The following is a 19618-nucleotide window of genomic DNA, read 5'->3' on the forward strand; positions in this document are numbered from 1 at the left end:
TGAAAGAATTGACCCTCTGGACTCTTTTGTATCTCTCCCCTCTCACCTTAAACCTATGCCCTCTAGTTTTAGACTCCCCTACCATTGGGAAAAGATGTTGACTATCTAGCTGATCCATGATGTGGAGTTTCTGGCGTTGGACTGGGGTGGGCACAGTAAGTAGTCTCTCAACACCAGGTTAAAGTCCAACAGGTTTATTTGGTAGCACGAGCTTTCGGAGCGCTGCTCTTTCATCAGGTGAGTGCAGGATTTGTTTCACAAACAGGGCATATATAGACACAAACTCAATTACAAGATAATGGTTGGAATGCGAGTCTTTACAGGTAATCAAGTCTTTACAGGTAATCAAGTCTTAACAGATACAGACAATGCGAGTGGAGAGAGGGTTAAGCACAGGTTAAAGAGGTGTGAATTGTCTCCAGCCACACCACACAACCCTGCCACAGCAACCTCTGCAAGACGTGTCAGATCATCGACACGGATGCCATCATCTCAGGTGAGAACACCATCCACCAGGTACACGGTACCTACTCTTGTGACTCGGCCAACATTGTCTACCTGATACGCTGCAGGAAAGGATGTCCTGAACGTGCGAGACCATGCAGATGCTACGACAATGGGTGAATGGACACCGCTCGACAATCACCAGGCAGGAGTGTTCCCTTCCTGTTGGGGAACACTTCAGCAGTCAAGGGCATTCAGCCTCTGATCTTCGGGTAAGCGTTCTCCAAGGCGGCCTTCGCGACACACGACAACACAGAATTGCTGAGCAGAGACTGATAGCCAAGTTCCGCACACATGAGGACGGCCTCAACCGGGATCTTGGGTTCATGTCACACTATCTGTAACCCCCACGACTTGCCTGGGCTTGCAAAATCTCACTAACTGTCCTGGCTGGAGACAATACACATCTCTTTAACCTGTGCTTAACCCTCTCTCCACTCACATTGTCTGCACCTGTAAAGACTTGATTACCCGTTAAGACTCGCATTCCAACTATTATCTTGTAATTGAGTTTGTGTCTATATATGCCCTGTTTGTGAAACAAATCCTGCGCTCACTTGATGAAGGAGCGGCGCTCCGAAAGCTCGTGCAATAAACCTGTTGGACTTTAACCTGGTGTTGTGAAACTACTTACTGTAGCTGATCTATGCCCCTGATTATTTTATAGACTTCTATAAGATCACCCCTAAGCCTCCTACACGCCAGGGAAAAAGTCCCAGTCTGTCCAGCCTCTCCTTATAACTCAAACCATCAAGTCCCAGTAGCATCCTAGTAAATCTTTCCTGCACTCTTTCTAGTTTAATAATATTCTTTCCACAATAAGGCGACCAGAACTGTACACAGTATTCCAAGTGTGGCCTTACCAATGTCTTGTACAACTTCAACAAGACATTCCAAATCCTGTATTCAATGTTCTGACCAATGAAACAAAGCATGCCGAATGCCTTCTTCACCACTCTGTCCACCTTTGACTCCACTTTCAAGGAGCTATGAATCTGTACCCCCTAAATCTCTTTGTTCTATAACTCGCCCCAGTGCCCTACAATTAACTGAGTAAGTCCTGCCCTGGTTCTTCCATCTACCCAAATGCATCACCTCGCATTGATCTAAATTAAACTCCATCTGCCATTCATCAGCCCACTGGCCCAATTGATCAAGATTGCCCGAAACACAGAAGCCAATTTACGCCCAGTAAGTCCCACAAATGGCAATGCGATAACAAACAGCTAATCTGTTTTACAACAATGTTAGATGAGGGATAAATATTGGCCAGGAGAACTCCCCTGCACTTCTACGAAATAGTGCCATGGATTATTTGTACCCAGTTGAAAGGAAAGTCAGACTTTATTTTAATATCTCATCTGAAAGATGGCATTTCCAACGTCAAAAGCAGAAAATGCTGGAAAACCTCAGCAGGTCTGACAGAGAGGCATTGTGAGAAGAATAGAACCTGTTCGTCAGAGACCTCGGACAAGCAAAAGAAAAGAAAATAAAAAAAGGTTATACTATGAGAGTTGGGGGGCCGGTGGGGCGTGGGGAGAGCACTCATGGAAGGGCAGCGCTCTGAAAGCTGGTGCTACCAAATAAACCTGTTGGACTTTAACCTGGTGTTGTGAGACTTCTTGCTGTGCCTACCCCAGTCCAATGCCGGCATCTCCACATCATGGTTTGAGTTCATTAATAAATAGTTGTTGTTAACCTGGTGGTCGCCAATCATTACGATTATCACATGTAGGATGTTTGTTGTTTTAAACAATTCTTGCCATGCACTCAGCAGCTCATCTCCAAGCTGGGGGAAGACAGGGGGGGTTCTGGATCAGTCTCCGAGCTTACACTTTCTTTTGGTTGCTGTCACAGTGTTTCGTAATGCACTCGGGACTAAGCCTGCCTTAAGTGATTCGGAAAGCACTGGAGCCAGCAGTGAATCACGTTCCTTTGACTCCCCGATGTCCAGTCCAGGTACGTGTCAGAGAAAAGCTGTCCGGTCGTGAGACCTGTGGGGACTTGGGTTACAGGGCTTTTCTTTCAATAACAAGCCTCAGGCAGCACGGGGCGGCACGGTAGCACAATGGTTAGCACTGCTGCCTCACAGTGCCAGGGACCTGGGCTCAATTCCTGGCTTGGGTCACTGTCTGTGTGGAACTTGCACATTCTCCCCATGTCTGCGTGGGTTTCCTCCGGGTGCTCTGGTTTCCTCCCACAGTCCAAAGATGTGCAGGTTAAATGGATTAGCCCTGGTGTGTGGGGCAACAGGGATAGGGTGGGGGAGAGGGCCTGGGTAAGATACTCTGTCAGAGAATCAGTGCAGACTCGATGGGCCAAATGGCCTCTTCTGCACTGTAGGGATTTGATGATTCGATGTCTGTGTGGAGTTTGCACATTCGCACCATGTCTGCATGGGTTTCCTCCCAAAGTCTAAAGGTGTGTTGGTTGGGTAAATCTGCGGGGTTACAGGGATAGGGCGGGATGTGGGCTTGGTTAAGTTGCTCGTTTGGAGAGATGGGCCAAATGGCCTCCTTCTGCACTGTAGGGATTCTATGGAGACTAATTAAGTCACCAGAAAGCAGTGACTCCAGTTGTGCTTTGAGAGGGTTTACACGTCAGATTGCTAGGCCCCATTTCACAAGCACACACATTTCTATCAACCCACTGGGCCAGGAGTTCACCAGGAGGGCATGGCTGAATCTCGGCACTTGCGGGTTGCAGTGTACCTCTGACGCACCAAGGATTCTTTGGCAGCTTTGAATTTGGGCAGGGTAAACAGGGCAGGATTCAAACCCTACCTGGGATGGGTGTGAGGGAGATGGGGTAGGGAAGGTGGAGCGCCGGTGAAGATCTCAGGTGAGCATATATCGATTTGTTTCATGTTCTGATTTGATGCCCGAAGACCCTGGATCGCAGTCTCCAGCTGCCTTTTGCCCTCAAACACTGGGTGAGGAGGGTGCCCAGTCCCTTTTGAACACTGGGTGAGGAGGGTGCCCAGTCCCTTTTGAACACTGGGTGAGGAGGTGCCCAGTCCCTTTTGAACACTGGGTGAAGAGGGTGCCCAGTCCCTTTTGAACACTGGGTGAGGAGGTGCCCAGTCCCTTTTGAACAGAAAAGGGGCTCAGCAATGTTGTGACTTTCCTAATTGGCGATCGGGTGAGCAGAGTCAGATCCATTTCAGTCAAGTTTGCAAGCTTAAAAATGTGGATTTTTACCTTGGCAGCTCATTTCGGCAGGAAATTACCAAAAGCCCCATCTTTGCTGATGTCTCCGGATGATCTGGAAGAGCGGGATGGGCACCAGTTGCACGATAACGGTACGTGATGGGGTATCACATCTACTTTTAGAGGAACGTCCCTTTGGAAGATGACTTTGCTGGAGGTGGAATGAAATTCTGAGTCCCTCAAATGTTTAAATTTGCAAGAAAACATCTCCGTGAACGTGACTGATTGGCAACTAAAGGTGTAGGTGGATTGGCCATGCGAAATTGTCCCTTAGTGTCCAAAGATGTGTAGGTTAGGTGGATTGGCCATGCGAAATTGTCCCTTAGTGTTCAAAGATGTGTCGGTTAGGTGGATTGGCCATGCTAAATTGCCCCTTAGTGTCCAAAGATGTGCAGGTTAGGTGGATTGGTCATGCGAAATTGTCCCTTAGTGTCCAAAGATGTGTAGGTTAGGTGGATTGGCCATGGATTGGCCATGCTAAATTGTCCCTTAGTGTCCAAAGATGTGCGGGTTAGGTGGATTGGCCATGCTAAATTGTCCCATAATGTCCAAAGATGTGTAGGTTAGGTGGATTAGCCATGCTAAATTGCCCCTTAGTGTTCAAAGATGTGTAGGTTAGGTGGATTGGCCATGCTAAATTGCCCCTTAGTGACCAAAGATGTGCAGGTTAGGTGGATTGGCCATGCTAAATTGCCCCTTAGTGACCAAAGATGTGCAGGTTAGGTGGATTGGCCATGCTAAATTGCCCCTTAGTGACCAAAGATGTGCAGGTTAGGTGGATTGGCCATGCTAAATTGCCCCTTAGTGTCCAAAGATGTGCAGGTTAGGTGGATTGGCCATGCTAAATTGCCTCTTAGTGTCCAAAGATGTGCAGGTTAGGTGGATTGGCCATGCTAAATTGCTCCTTAGTGTCCAAAGATGTGCAGGTTAGGTGGATTAGCCATGCTAAATGCGTGGAGTCACAAGGCTGGGGAAGGGGGCTGGGCCTGTGTAAGATGCTCTTTCAGACAGTTGGTGCAGACTCGAAGGGATGAATGGCCTCCTTCTGCACTGTATTCTGTACTTGTGGGATTGCAGGAGTTTAGTGTTTGGAGAAAGCTGGTGCAAATTGTGCCAGGTCCTTGGCGTGAAAAGTCTACACCTCAGCCAGACAGACTGCCGCCAGGCCCGTTAGAGCTCCCTCTATGGGAAGGATGAGTGAGAAAGGGAAAAAGAGGTGAAGAGGATCGGAATGTGGGAGGGAAGGGAAACGTGTGAGACGAGACAATGAAGGGGAGGGGGGGGGGAGGGAGTTAGGGGAAAAGGGGAATGAGTGAACTATGGGAGAGAGAAAGTGGACAAGAGAGAGGGATGATCAAGACTTGAGGAGAGGAAGGGGGAAATAAAGAGGAAAAGAGAGAAGGGTTGGGAGACCAAAAGGGAAAATGAAGAGAAGGGAGTGTGAAGGATGGAGAGGGAGGTGGGGAGAAAATGATGGCAAAGAGGGAGAGAGGGAATGATAGGGAGAGAGGCGGGAAACATAAATCTAGACGCCACTTTAGATTTATTTTTGTTTTCAGATTTGGCTGACTTGAATAACGATAATCACGGAACACTCGGACGCTTCAAGAATATCGCGCTCTCCAAAGCAGCACAGACTCACCGATTGCGGAAACTCAGAGCACCAAACAAATGCCGAGAGTGCGACGGCCTTATCGTGGTGAATGGCGCCGAGTGTGAGGAGGTGAGAGGCCTAACTCTTCAGGAGGGCCCCCAACAAGCTGGGTGCAATCTGAGTCTCGGTCCAGTGGCCACTGACACAAATGAAGGGCTTTCTCCATTTTGATGGTAGTCTCTGATGGTTAAGGGGAGGGGGTTGGGATTGGTCAAGTCTGGTGCTTTCCCTCCCTGCCTGGGAGAGAGGGCCTGTAACCCAGAGAGAACTGGGGCCTTCAGGATAAAAAATATGTTGAGAAAGTAGGAAACTAGACTGAAGATTTAAGATCCTGTCCTGATAGCTTGCTTCCCTGCTGTGGGTACAGGTCAGTAACATAACTATGTCCCCATGCCACAGTCCTCCCCCTGATGAGGCTGGTACCTGGGCTCTCGGGATCCACGCATATGCAGAAGTCTAGAGATCTTCAATTTTGGGCCCTGTTGGATGGAAATCCCATTTCTCTTCTTCGACTACCTTTGCCTTATGCCCATCCCTGGTGGATGTGCCAGTCACATGGGCGAACCTGAGGTTAGAGGGTTGGGAACAGCCCTTCTTCCCTTGTCTGATAAAGAAAGATCCGATTGGCACTGCCTGCAAGTTGTTTTGGTGCATGGAACTTAATGTGTAAAAGGGTCAGAGATGCAGCTTTTCCAAGAAGAAATGGAGTGTTCCCGTTGGTGAGTACAGGAGAAACTTTAGCGGCAAACCTGTGTTATGTGGATCCCGCCACAAGTGGAGTGTTCCTCGGTGGCGTTGCAGCTCTGAGCTTTTGCCCGTGCTGAGTATTTGAGATGTTTTGCTCTGTGCTTACTCTAGTGTTTGCTCTTTGCAGTGCTCCCTGGCATGTCACAGGAAGTGCCTCGAGTCTGTCGCCATCGTGTGCGGGCATCGGAAGCTTCAGAACAAGGTCTCTCTGTTTGGCGTTGACTTTGCACAGGTTCCGAGGGAGATAGCCGATGAGGTCCCCTTCGTCATCAGAAAATGCACGGCGGAGATAGAGAGCCGGGCGCTGTGTACACAGGTGAGAGCACCTCTGCCGAGACCAAGGCGCTAGGAACAGAGAGAGGCAGGTAGACACCACCAAGACAACCTGGTAGATTCTAGCCATAATCATGGATAGTTCAAGTGTCTTCCTCCTCTAAGGTGTATACCTATCACTTGACTCTCCAGATGGTGTGAGACTATATCCCCTCCAAAAGGGGTGACAATGCCAATATACCCTCTCTCAAGGAGTCCATTGCCTGAGTCCCTGTCCTTGCTTAATTGACCAGAAAGTTATTGTCATATCCCACACTCGATGAGCTCTATCCTGGCTGCCCAGCTGTTTATTTTCCTTTTTCAAATATTTGGAAACCAATATCACAAGAGTTGTAGTTCAATCCTTGCTTTTATTCTGCTCTTTTAGGGGTTGTACCGGGTGAATGGTTCGAGGCTACGCATCTCCAAACTACGCCAGTCCTTCGAAAATGGGAGAGACCTCATTGACATGTCTGAGAACTCCCCTCACGACATCACCAACATCCTGACTCTGTACCTCCGAGAGGTGAGCTGAAACACGGCACTCCTGTAGCCAGTCCCTGTCTTTCATCCGCAAACCCGTTTTTCTGGAGAGATGTTGACTTTGAATTTCTTTCACAAGCTTCTTCTTCAATTAGATCAACTGATTTCTGCACTCTGGATGGGGTCACAGTGCCAGTTCGATGCACTGGATAGGGTCACAGTGCCAGCTCTACAACTGGAAGGGGTCACAGTGCCAGTTCGATGCACTGAATGGGGTCATAGTGGCAGCTCTACGCACTGGATGGGGTCACAGTGCCAGTTCGATGCACTGGATGGGGTCATAGTGGCAGCTCTACGCACTGGATGGGGTCACAGTGCCCGCTCCGCTCACTGGATGGGGTCATAGTGCCCGCTCTGTGCTCTGGATGGGGTCACAGTGCCAGTTGTGCGTGCTGGATGGGGTCACAGTGCCAGTTTGATGCACTGGATGGGGTCACAGTGCCCGCTCTGCGCACTGGATGGGGTCACAGTACCCGCTCTGCACACTGGATGGGGTCACAATGCCAGCTTTGTGCACTGGATGGGGTCGCAGTGCCAGTTTGATGCACTGGATGGGGTCACAGTGCCAGCTCCGTGCACTGGATGGGGTCACAGTGCCACTCTGCGCACTGGATGGGGTCACAGTGCCCACTCTGCGCACTGGATAGGGTCACAGTGCCTGCTCTGCACACTGGGTAGGGTCACAGTGCCCGCTCTGCGCACTGAGTAGGGTCACAGTGCCCGCTCTGTACACTGGGTAGGGTCACAGAGCCTGCTGTGTGCACTGGGTAGGGTCACAAGTGCCCAGTCTGTGCACTGGACGGGGTCACAGCACCAGCTTGATGCACTCTGTACTTTTCCCGTTGGCATTCTGTTGATGTTATTGAATGTTATTGATCTTATTGAATGGCGGGGCAGGCTCGAGGGGCTAGATGGCCTACTCCTGCTCCTATTTCTTATGTTCTTATGTGGACTAGCCCTTTAATGCTCTCAAAGGTGCCGGGGCGGCGGGATGGGGAAGGGGTGGGGGTGGGGGGCGGAGGGGGGTGCGGTGTTGATAAGTCTATACTATTTACTGGGTACTTTGCTGTTTGTCTTTGATAGTGGAGGTTTGGATAGCGACGTTGTTGGCACGTTGCCAGATTGTTACTTTCAGCCACTTGAGGTATTTAGGAATTAATACTGCTGGGGCATAAACTTTTACTTAAAACCCCTGATGCTCCATGATACACATCAGAGTGCCCTGTGGAAGTTGAAAGATGGGTATATCCCAGCTAACGCAAGCCAGAAACAAGCTGGCATGGACTGAGAAAAGAGTAAATGAACATCAGTGTTGGTGATAATCTGTAATTGAAAACTGCGATGGTGATGATAGAGCTCCCTCTATAGACTCACGGTGAAAACTAGCTCACTGATAGGAAAGACACATGGTTCACTGGCTGGTCTGCATCAAAGGGGCTTGACTTCACCCTGGACAGCTGCCTTTAGCTGAGAGGGTTCGGGGGACGGTTGGTGGAATGAGTTATTTTTACAGGAACCTCCCCTGGAGGGTAGTCCCCTCACTCATTCAGAAGATTATCCGGGAGACGTGTATAGCCCAGGCCCATGTTAACTTAGTTTATTTATTAGTGTCACAAGTAAGGCTTACATTAACATTGCAATGACGATACTGTGAAAATCCTCTGGTCGCAACACTCCAGATGTTTACCACTGTGCCACCGTGCCGCAATAACAGGCAGTTCCGGGCAAGGAAGGTTGGAAAGATACCACAGTGGTACCTGTGCCCAGTTCTGGGCACCACACTTTTAGGAAGGCTATGAAATCATTAGAGGGGGTGCAGAAATTATTCATGAGGATGGTTCCAGGGTTGAGGAAAAGTAACTTCAGTTACATGGGTAGATTGGAGAGGCTGGGGCTTTTCTTGAAGCGATTAAGAGGATGTTTGACGAGTGTTAATCTGACGAGAGGGTCTAGATAAAGTAGAGAAACTGTTCCATTGGCGAAGGGGTCAAAAACCAAATCATAGAAATGAAACCAAAGGATTGACAGTGATTGGCAAAAGAATCAATGGTTACATGAGAAAAAATGTAGAGGATAGTTAGGATTTAGATTGTGGTAGAGGCAGATTCAATTGGACACCACGGTGGCACAATGGTTAGCGCTGCTGCCTCACAGCGCCAGGGACCCAGGTTCAATTCCCAGCTTGGGTCACTGTCTGTGTGGAGTTTGCACATTCTCCCCGTGTCTTCATGGGTTTCCTCCGGGTGCTCCGGTTTCCTCCCACAGTCCAAAGGTGTGTGGGTTAGGTGCATTGGCCGTGCTAAAACGTGCCTTTCTTATCTCGGTGTACCCAATCAGGCGCCACAGTGTGGCGACGCGGGGATTTTCACAGTAACTTCATCGTGGTGTTAATGTTCGATCACTGTCTGTGTGGAGTTTGCACGTTCTCCCGGTGTCTGCGTGGGCTTCCTCCGGGTGCTCCAGTTTCCTCCCACAGTCTGAAAGATGTGCTGGTTAGGGTGCATTGATCTGAACAGGCAGTGTTAATGTGACTAATTGTGACTAATAAATAAACTTTACTTTCATAGAAACCCTACAGTGCAGGAAGAGGCCATTCAGCCCATCGAGTCTGCACTGACCACAATCCCACCCAGGCCCTACCCTCATATCCCTACATACTTTTACCCGCTAATCCCTCTGACCTACACATCTCAAGACACTAAGGGGCAATTTTAGCATGGCCAATCAACCTAACCCGCACATCTTTGGACTGTGGGAGGAAACTGGAGCACCCGGAGGAAACCCATGCAGACACGGGGAGAACATGCAGACTCCACACAGACAGTGACCCAAGCCGGGAATCGAACCCGGGTCCCTGGAGCTGTGAAGCAGCAGTGCTAACCACTGTGCCACCGTGCCGCCCCACTAAGCCTATGTCTGACACTAATAATTAATAAACTTTACAAGAGAATTGGGTAATATTCGAAATGAAAAAAACACTGCAGGTTTATGGGGAGAAGGCTGGGTCATGGGAATTAGGTTGCAGAGAGCCAGCGAGGACACATTGGCCTCCTTTTGTGTAATCATTATATGATTGTAAGTTTGTGTTTGTTTTTTATTTCAAGCTCCCTGAGCCGATTGTCCTTTACAGCCTCTACAATGACTTTATGAACTTTGCCAAAGAGTTGCAGCAGGCCTGTGAAGAGCTGAAGGACAGCCAGGCCAAAGGAATCCCCGAGGTGACCAACAAAATGGAACAGCTCGTCCAGCAGGCCAAGTCCTTGGTGCAGAATCTACCAGCCTCCAACTACAACACCCTGGAACACATCATTGGGCATCTCCACAGGTAGGCCCAGAGCGGCCACAGCCCTCCAAATCAAAGGGGCTAGTAATGTTCGCATCGACAAACCAAGGTCATTTCTGCCATGGCAACTGGTTCACTAATGTCCTTGAGGGACAGGAATCTGCCAGCCCTACCTGTTCTACTGTTGAGGTGGCACAGTGGTTGGCACTGCTGCCTCACAGCGCCAGGGACCGGGGTTCAATTCCAGCCTCGGGTCACTGTCTGTGTGGAGTCTGCATGTTCTCCCCGTGTCAGTGTGGGTTTCCTCCGGGTGCTCTGGTTTCGAACCACACTCCGAGGATGTGTGGGTTAGGTGGATTGGCCATATTAAATTAGTGTCAGAGGGATTATCAGGGCGGAGTTACGGGGATAGGGCCTGGGTGGGATTGTTGTCGGTGCAGACTCGAAGGGCCGAATGGGCCTCCTTCTGCTCTGTGGAGATTCTATGATACTGCATACATTGATCCAACCTCACAGTATGTGGCTCACTCCTGAAGTGCTTGGGACCACTAAATGTGGTTTGAGGGCGCACTCAGTTTTAGCCCCTAAGGTGGTGAACTTGCTCACAGCCACCATCCTGGCTAGCTCATGAGGAGTTACCACTTGGCACCTTGCCTCTGTAAGAGATCAGCTCCTTTAGGAGAAACAGCGAAGTATATTAAGAGTTGCGCCTGGGGATCTGGGCAAGACGTTACTAACACATTGTGGCAGCAAGTGCCAGGGTCTTTTTCACAATGCCAAGTCTTCATTTCTGTCATGCCAGCATTGGGGATGTTCAGAGGCAATCAAAGAACTGTGTGACGTAAAGACTAACCATTGCTGTTTAGGCAATGATCTTTCCTAGAGTTAAGCGAGCAACAGATGTCCTGCATCCAGTGGGAGGACAGCACCCACAGCATTTAGCTATTGAACCCCCCCCGAGCTTAAATGGCTCTTTCATGTCATCCATTTTGGACACTGAACAATCCGCCTCAGAGCTGCCTACATCCGCTTGGAATTCACGGGCAGATGGGGGTGTCTACTTCTGAAGCTTAAATCTCATCGAAAGGAGCCTGGAGAGCTTCCCTGAGCTACGAGGTGACTGACTCAGACCGAGCTGGCTGGTCTCAGCTGGGTTGTGGGAGGGGTGGTTGCAGGGAGCGAAGAGAGGCAGGGCTGGTGGGGGGGGGGGGGGGGGGGGGGGGGGGCGGCTAGTGTCCCACATTGGTCTTCTGATAAATGCAGCGTCTGCCTGAGAATAGAGTTTCGAGTTTCAGGCTTTATTCTGAGGACTGTTAAGGCTAAATAGCTGCCAACATTCACTGTACTCACATGAGGAATAGTCACTTGGGTGAGATACCAGAGGGTAGTTGGTAGCTGTTAAGTCCTCCCTGGGTGATTGTACAGGGGGGAGGGTGGGGAAGAGCGTGCAAACCATTGCCTCAGTTGTTTCAAAGTTGATCTCTCTTCCTCTTACAGAGTGGCTGATCGACATGAAGAAAACAAGATGTCATCTAATAATCTGGGAATAATCTTTGGTCCCACGCTGATTAGACGTCCTCTGGAGGATACGCCCTCAATGATTTCTCTGGTTAACTCCGGGTACCAAGCTCAGGTTGTCGATTTCCTCATCATGCAGCACAACCAGATCTTTGAGACGGGACGGGGCCTCAAAACTTGGCCACTGGAGACGATGGTGAACCAAGTGAGGGAGTCGCTGGGCACAGCAAAGGGCCGGAGCAACTCCTCCGAGGTAATGTACCGCGGAATGATCACAAAACGTGTGGTAAGGACAAAGTGCCAAGTTGATAGAAGGCTCAGAGGTACACACATGGTGCTGTTTCATGCTGACTGATGGTGTTCTCAGGGTCTTGGTGTCAGTGTTTGCAAGATTTGAAAGCCTCACGGCGAGGAAATTATTGTGCACATTGCACAACACGATGTTTTATTTTTTGGGGAGTGGGTAAATTCGGGATACACTGACCTCTGTGTCACCCCAATCCCATGCTGTGCTGCTAATGGAAGCTATTCAATCATGGCATCACTTGGGCGAAACATTTGAGAGGATTCAGGAACTCCCATCCAAGTGTACAGCGAGGAGGATCGCTTCCAGTAGCCGCAGAACTCCTGGGATGGTGCTGAGGGGAAAAGAGAGTACAAGTCGAAGGGAAGGGAAATAGCTAAGAAGGTAAGGAGAAGGAAGAAGGGAACGAGGAAGAAGGGAATGGGGAAGAAGGGAATGGGGAAGAAGGGAATGAAGCAGAGGGGAGATGGAAAGGAATTAAATGGAGGGAGTTTTACTTATTTTATTAGTGTCACAGGTAGGCTTACATTAACACTGCAATGAGGTTACTGTGAAAATCCCCTCATCACCACACTCCGGCGCCTGTTCGGATACACTGAGGGAGGATTTATCACAGCCAATACACCTAACCAGCACATCTTTCCAGACTGTGGGGGGGAACCGGAGCACCCGGAGGAAACCCACGCAGACACGGGGAGAACGTGCAGACTCTGCACAGACAGTGACCCGAGCCCCCGGGAATTGAACCCGGCTCCCTGGTGCTGTGAGGCAGCAGTGGAGGGAGGAGGCAGAAGTGACAAATTTGGACAGAAGTGGCAGCAGATCTTTACATGGGGCTAGTGGGAATGCCAAAGTGGAATAACTAGGGAACAGGGAGGGAAAAGTATATTCGCCTGAATGGGGAGGGAAGGCGAGTTTCAGTATCTATAGCTGGGGGGTGTATATTGACAGTGTAAAAGTGAGGAGTTACAGAACTTGACCTGGAAGGAGGTAGGGTCTCAGTTTTTTTAAATTCATTCGTGGGACACGAGCATCGCTGGCTAGGCCAGCATTTATTGCCCATCCCTAGTTGCCCGAGGGCAGTTGAGAGTCAACCACATTGCTGTGGCTCTGAAGTCACGTGTAGGCCAGACCGGGTAAGGACGGCAGATTTCCTTCCCTAAAGGGAGGAAATTCAAGTAACTGGGGGGGCTGGCTGTAGGAAAGTGACAACTGTTAAAAATCCACTTATCGCAATCTTTTACCCTTTTCCAAACCAATTTTTTTTAACCTTTAAAAAGCTTCAATTTTTAAAAATCAGCATTTTCCGGAACTTACCCACTCCCCCAAAGTAAAACGTCACGCTGTACAATGTGTACAATAATTGCCCCGCCGTGAGCTTTTCAAATCTTGTGTTTTGTACTCTCCAATACGAGGGAAGAATCTTGGATCAACAAGCAGCTTTGAGTACAAAACTCTCCGAGCTTCCCTTCACGGGACAGGCCCCAGCAATCAGTGACTAACTTTTTCTTGTTTGCTCAGTGTAAACAATCAAGCCCAACACTCCCGTGTAGCACTGAGGGGTTGCTGCATCAAACCACAGAATCCCCACAGTGCAGCAAGAGGCCCATCGAGTCTGCAGCAACTCTCCGAAAGAGCATCCCACCCAGGCCCTCCCCTTCCTCAACATCCCCTTAATCCTATGAACCTGCCATGGCCAATCCACCAAAACTACACATCTTTGGTCAGTAAACGGAGGATGTCCACACACGCACTTCCAGCAAGAGGCACTGATCAAGCACGAGTCGACTAGTTTTTAAAGCAGCTTTTCCCCACCCCAGCTGAGATCTGTTAACTTGACACAGGCTGGGAATGGAGACTGGAGCCTCTCCGGCCCTGTTTGCTTCAGTGAGAAGAAGGTGAAAGATGCTAGATCCTCCTGATTTGTGCCTTGTTCACCGTCTCTCCTGCTGCAGAGTCTGGTTTTGAAACGACATTCGAGTGAAGGATATGTTTCAGACAAATCCTCATCAAATGAAGCACTTGATGATGCCCGGGACCAACGGAGAGCGAGCTCTGGGAGCAGTGACATGACAAGTGAGTAATTGTGGGGTGTGTGTGTGAGAGAGAGAGAGACAGTGTGTGTGTGTGTATAGTGTGTCCAGGGCTTACAATCTGTTCAATATCAGCTGGGCTATTGATTTGATTTATTATTGTCACATGTATTAGCATACAGTGAAAAGTATTGTTTCTTGCGCGCTATGCAGACAAAGCATACCGTTCATAGAGAAGGAAACAAGAGAGTGCAGAATGTAGTGTTACAGTCAGAGCTAAATTCCAAGATGGCGCCAGAACGACGTGACTTCTTGCAAGCTGTGCCCAGCATACCTTCTAATTCTATCTTTTACTCTCGTTCCATGCTTACGCTCTGCACTCTCTCGTTTCCTTCTCTATGAACAGTATGCTTTGTCTGTATAGCGCGCAAGAAACAATACTTCTCACTGTACGTTAGGGGCGGCACGGTAGCACAGTGGTTAGCACTGCTGCTTCACAGCTCCAGGGTCCCGGGTTCGATTCCCGGCTTGGGTCACTGTCTGTGTGGAGTTTGCACATTCTCCTCGTGTCTGCGTGGGTTTCCTCCGGGTGCTCCGGTTTCCTCCCACAGTCCAAAGATGTGCGGGTTAGGTTGATTGGCCATGCTAAAAATTGCCCCTTAAGAGTCCTGAGATGCATAGGTTAGAGGGATTAGCGGGTAAATATGTGGGGGTAGGGCCTGGGTGGGATTGTGGTCGGTGCAGACTCGATGGGCCGAATGGCCTCCTTCTGCACTGTAGGGTTTCTATGACATGTGACAATAATAAATCAAATCAAATCGAATCAGCTAGGGTATAGAGAAAGATGAACTTAATGCGAGGTAGGTCCACTCAAAAGTCTGGTGGCAGCAGGGAAGAAGCTGTACTTGAGTCGGTCGGTATGTGTCCTCGGACCTTTGTATCTTTTTCCCGACGGGAGAAGGTGGAAGAGAGAATGTCGGGGGTGCGTAGGGTCCTTAATTATGCTGGCTGCTTTTCCTAAGGCAGTGGGAAGTGTAGACAGAGTCAATGGATGGGAGGCTGGGTTGCGTGATGTAACACTGCATGATGTAATGACTGTAACACTACATTCTGCACTCTCTTTCTCCTTCTCTATGAACAGTATGCTTTGTCTGTATAGCGCGCAAGAAACAATACTTTTCACTGTATGCTAATACATGTGACAATAATAAATCAAATCAAATCAGCTGCTGAGGAGGAAAGTTCAGGAATGCTGTGTGGGTGCAGAGGTCCTGTCCTTAGGCAGATCATAAGGACATTCAGATCCTCATTTCAGTTGCAAGTGTTAGAGGGAATCCTGGAAAAATCATAGAAACCCTACAGTGCAGGAGGCCATTTAGCCCATTGAGTCTGCACTTGACAACAATCCCACCCAGGCCCTACCCCCACAACCCCTTGTATTTACCCCACTAATCCCTCGAACCTACACACATCCCGGGACTCTAAGGGGAAATTTAGCATTGATTTGATTTATTATTGTCACATGTATAGGCATACAGTGAAAAGTATTGTTTCTTGCGCATTACGCAGACAAGAGCATACCGTTCAAAGAGAAGGAAACGAGAGTGGAGAATGTAGTGTTACAGTCATAGCTAGGGGTGCAGAGAAAGATCAACTTAATGCAAGTAAGGTCCATTCAAAAGTCTGATGGAAGAAGCTGTTCTTGAAGCTGGGCCGAAAAATGGCAGATGGAGTTTAACCCTGATAAGTGCGAGGTGATTCATTTTGGGAGGACAAATTTAAATGCAGATTACAGGGTCAATGGTAGGGTTCTGAGGAATGTGGAGGAACAGAGAGAGCTTGGGGTTCATATCCACAGATCTCTGAAGGTTGCCACACAAGTGGATAGAGCCGTGAAGAAGGCCTATAGTGTGTTAGTGTTTATTAACAGGGGGTTTGAGTTTAAGAGCCGTGGGGTTATGCTGCAACTGTACAGGACCTTGGTGAGACCACATTTGGAATATTGTGTGCAGTTCTGGTCACCTCACTATAAGAAGGATGTAGAAGCATTGGAGAGAGTGCAAAGGAGATTTACCAGGATGCTGCCTGGTTTGGAGGGTAGGTCTTATGAGGAAGGGTTGAGGGAGCTGGGGCTTTTCTCTTGAGAGCGGAGGAGGATGAGAGGCGACTTAATAGAGGTTTATAAGATGATGAGGGGGGTAGATAGAGTGGACGTTCAGAGACTATTTCCTCGGGTGGATGTAGCTGTTACTCGGGGGCATAACTATAAGGTTCATGGTGGGAGATATAGGAGGGATGTCCGAGGTAGGTTCTTTACTCAGAGAGTGGTTGGGGTGTGGAATGGACTGCCTGCTGTGATAGTGGAGTCGGACACTTTAGGAACTTTCAAGCGGTTATTGGATAGGCACATGGAGCACACCAGAATGATAGGGAATGGGATAGCTTGATCTTGGTTTCGGACAAAGCTCAGCACAGCATCGAGGGCCGAAGGGCCTGTTCTATGTTAAGTTTGAGTCGGCTGGTTCGTGACCACAGATTATTGTATCTTCATTCCAATGGAAGAAGGTGGAAGAGAGAATGTCCAGGGTGCGTAGTGTCCTTAATTATGCTGGTTGCTTTTCCAAGGCAGCGGGAAGTGTAGACAGAGTCAATGGATGGGAGGCTGATCAATCCACCTAACCTGCCCATCTTTGGACACTAAAGGTCAATTTAGCACGGCCAATCCACCTAACCCGCACAACTTTAGAATGTGGGAGGAAACCGGAGCCCCCGGAGGAAACCCACGCAGGCACGGGGAGAACGTGCAGACTCTGCACAGACAGTGACCCAAGCCGGGAATCGAACCCAGAGTTCCTGGCGCTGTGAGGCAGCAGTGCTAACCACCGTGCCAGGTGGGCTTTTTTTAGCCTTGGATGGAAGTGGCTGTGACCACATCTTCACAGCTTGTCTGATCTACCGGTCTATGGATCAGTTTTTGGTTTCTGGGGTTCCTGAGGTTGATTTTGATGTGATTTATTCTTGTCACATGTAGTAACATACAGTGAAAAGTATTGTTTCTTGCACGCTATACAGACAAAGCATACCATTCATAGAGAAGGAAAGGAGAGAGTGCTGAATGTAATGTTACAGTCATAGCTAGGGTGTAGAGAAAGATCAACTTAAGGCAAGGTCGGTCCATTCAAAAGTCTGACAGCAGCAGGGAAGAAGCTGTTCTTGAGTCGGTTGACCTCAGACTTTTGTATCTTTTTCCCAATGGGAGAAGGTGGAAGAGAGAATGTCACTAATGTATTTTTGTGTGCTTGTGTACAGCTGCGGGCCTGGCGGATGCAGCAAGGACAGCTTCAGAGGATTCGCACTCTCTGGATGGGCAGGACTGGGAGAGTGACGGCAGCGCCGAGCCCCCTCTGCGTTGCACCTTCAGCCGCCAGCCCGGCAAATACCAGCGCTACGGCCAGGCCAAAAACCGGCCCAACATCCCTCGGCCCTCGGCCCTGCCCATCATCACGGCCAACCTGCCCTCGGCGCCGTCGGAATCGGAGAGCTCCGGCACCCCCGAAGCGGGGGTGGCCCCGGAGGTGGAGAGGCGAGTGGCCAGCTCCAGCCGCAGCTCGTCGCCGGACAGCGGCACCTTGCGGCGCTCGGGCGGCAAGCACAAGCGTTTCGAGATGACCGTCGGGACGGCCAGGCTGGTGTCGAAGCTGCAAGACAGGAGGCGGGTGGAGGGCAGCGAGGCCGTGGCCCCTCAGAGCGGGGTCACCAGCCCGGCCTGCGCGGGAGGGGAGAAGGCCAGCAAGGTCACCCCGGAGCAGCCGGGGGAGCTAGAAACAGAGCGGGAGCAGCACGCGGCAGCAGCAGCCAGCCATGGCGCGGACCGACCGGAGGTCCTGGAAACAGAGCAGCACGCGGCAGCAGCGGCCAACGATGGTGCGGACCGACCGGGGGTCCTGCAAACGGAGCAGCACGCGGCAGCGGTAGCCAGCGATGGCGCAGATCGACCGGGGGTCCTGGAAACGGAGCAGCACGCGGCAGCGGCGAGCGATGCCCCAGACCGGCCAGGGGAACTTGAAACGGAGCGGCTGCAGCTGGCAGCAACCGCCCAACTGAACACAAACCAATCCAACAACGTGTGGAGTGAGCACGTGCTCGGGCAGCACGAGGAACGGCGTGACGTGGAGAAGATGCTGGATGTGCTGCGTCAACGGCGCAGCCTCAAGGCGAGAGAGGCGCACTTTGTGTGAGGCGGGGGGGGGGGGTGGTGGAGACACCAATCACTCGCCTATTCTCATGATGACAATCTAGCAACCGCAATGTTGGGATGGCGGGAAGAAAAGACCATGGAGGAAGGCTGCCTGGCACTCAACAACAACTTGCATTCATATAGCGCCTTTACTATAGGACAACGCGTCTGCCAGGGTGGCTGAAAGTACTTCAGATGTATTCCAAACAGATTTCCATCCTAAAAGACTCCCTGGTGCAATGTTTTCCATCTTTTACCTCAAGCTTATTTTTATATATATATAAATATTGCATTATTATGAATTTCAATATAGAGTTAAAAGCCTTTTGTTAACATCCAGTCTTGGTAATTATTAGCGGGAACTTTACTCACCAGGACTGTTTAAGTTACTCATATGGAGGATAAACATCAACACAGTTGTCGGGCTCAATATTTTGTTAACCTCTTGTAATTGTGGTAATGTTACCTGACTCCGGTGTGAGATCAGAGTCCAGCAGTTTTGAGGATTTGCATTTCCACTTTCAGAATCTGGAATACTCTCCCCCTGCCTGGATGAGTGCAGCTCTAATACTCAAGAAACTCGATACCGTTTTGGACGATGGTATTGAGTTTCTTGAGTATTAGAGCTTGGACAAAGCGACTCACTTGACCGGCACCCCAACTACAAACATTCACTCCACCAATGCACCAAGGCAGCTGTGTGTAACAGCTACAAGATGCACTGCAGCAACTCAGCAAGGCTCCTTAGACAGCACCTTCCAAACCCACGTCCTCTATCGTCTCGAAGGTCAAGGGCAGCAGACACCAAAAGAGAAAACGCTGGAAAATCTCAGCAGGCCTGGCAGCATCTGTAAGGAGAGAAAAGAGCTGACGTTTCGCTGTCCAGATGACCCTTTTAAGGATCATCTGGACTCGAAACATCAGCTCTTTTCTCTCCTTCCAGATGCTGCCAGGCCTGCTGAGATTTTTCCAGCGTTTTCTCTTTTGGTTCCAGATTCCAGCATCCGCAGTCATTTGCTTTCATCAAGGGCAGCAGACACATGGGAACACCAACACCTACAAGTCCCCCTCCAATTCACTCACCATCCTGACTTGGAAATATATCGGTCGTTCCTTCCCTGTCGCTGGGTCAAAATCCTGGAACTCCCTCCCTAACAGCACTGTGGGTGGGCCTACACCACATGGACTGCAGCAGTTCATGAAGGCGGCTCATCACCACCTTCTGAAGGGCAATTGATGATGGTTTGATTTGATTTGATGGGCAATAAATGCTG

At 49.8% G+C, this 19618-nt stretch overlaps 1 protein-coding gene across 4 annotated transcripts in view; it reads left to right on the forward strand.

Moving 5' to 3' along the window:
- Window positions 1-18684, forward strand: part of gmip (GEM interacting protein) — a 94003-nt gene extending 75319 nt beyond the window's left edge. For all 4 annotated transcript variants that reach the window (XM_078235112.1, XM_078235114.1, XM_078235115.1 and 1 more), the window contains 9 exons: window positions 2362-2463; window positions 3713-3805; window positions 5273-5436; window positions 6242-6430; window positions 6815-6952; window positions 10074-10294; window positions 11750-12023; window positions 14030-14150; window positions 17417-18684. In XM_078235112.1, coding sequence (XP_078091238.1) covers window positions 2362-2463; window positions 3713-3805; window positions 5273-5436; window positions 6242-6430; window positions 6815-6952; window positions 10074-10294; window positions 11750-12023; window positions 14030-14150; window positions 17417-18345 — 2231 coding nt within the window. In that variant the 3' untranslated portion in view covers window positions 18346-18684. The remainder of the gene's footprint in view (window positions 1-2361; window positions 2464-3712; window positions 3806-5272; window positions 5437-6241; window positions 6431-6814; window positions 6953-10073; window positions 10295-11749; window positions 12024-14029; window positions 14151-17416) is intronic.
- The last annotated feature ends 934 nt before the right edge of the window (window positions 18685-19618 follow it).

This window comes from Mustelus asterias, chromosome 19 (assembly GCF_964213995.1).
Source record: "Mustelus asterias chromosome 19, sMusAst1.hap1.1, whole genome shotgun sequence".
In the NCBI taxonomy this organism is placed as follows: Eukaryota; Metazoa; Chordata; class Chondrichthyes; order Carcharhiniformes; family Triakidae; genus Mustelus; species Mustelus asterias.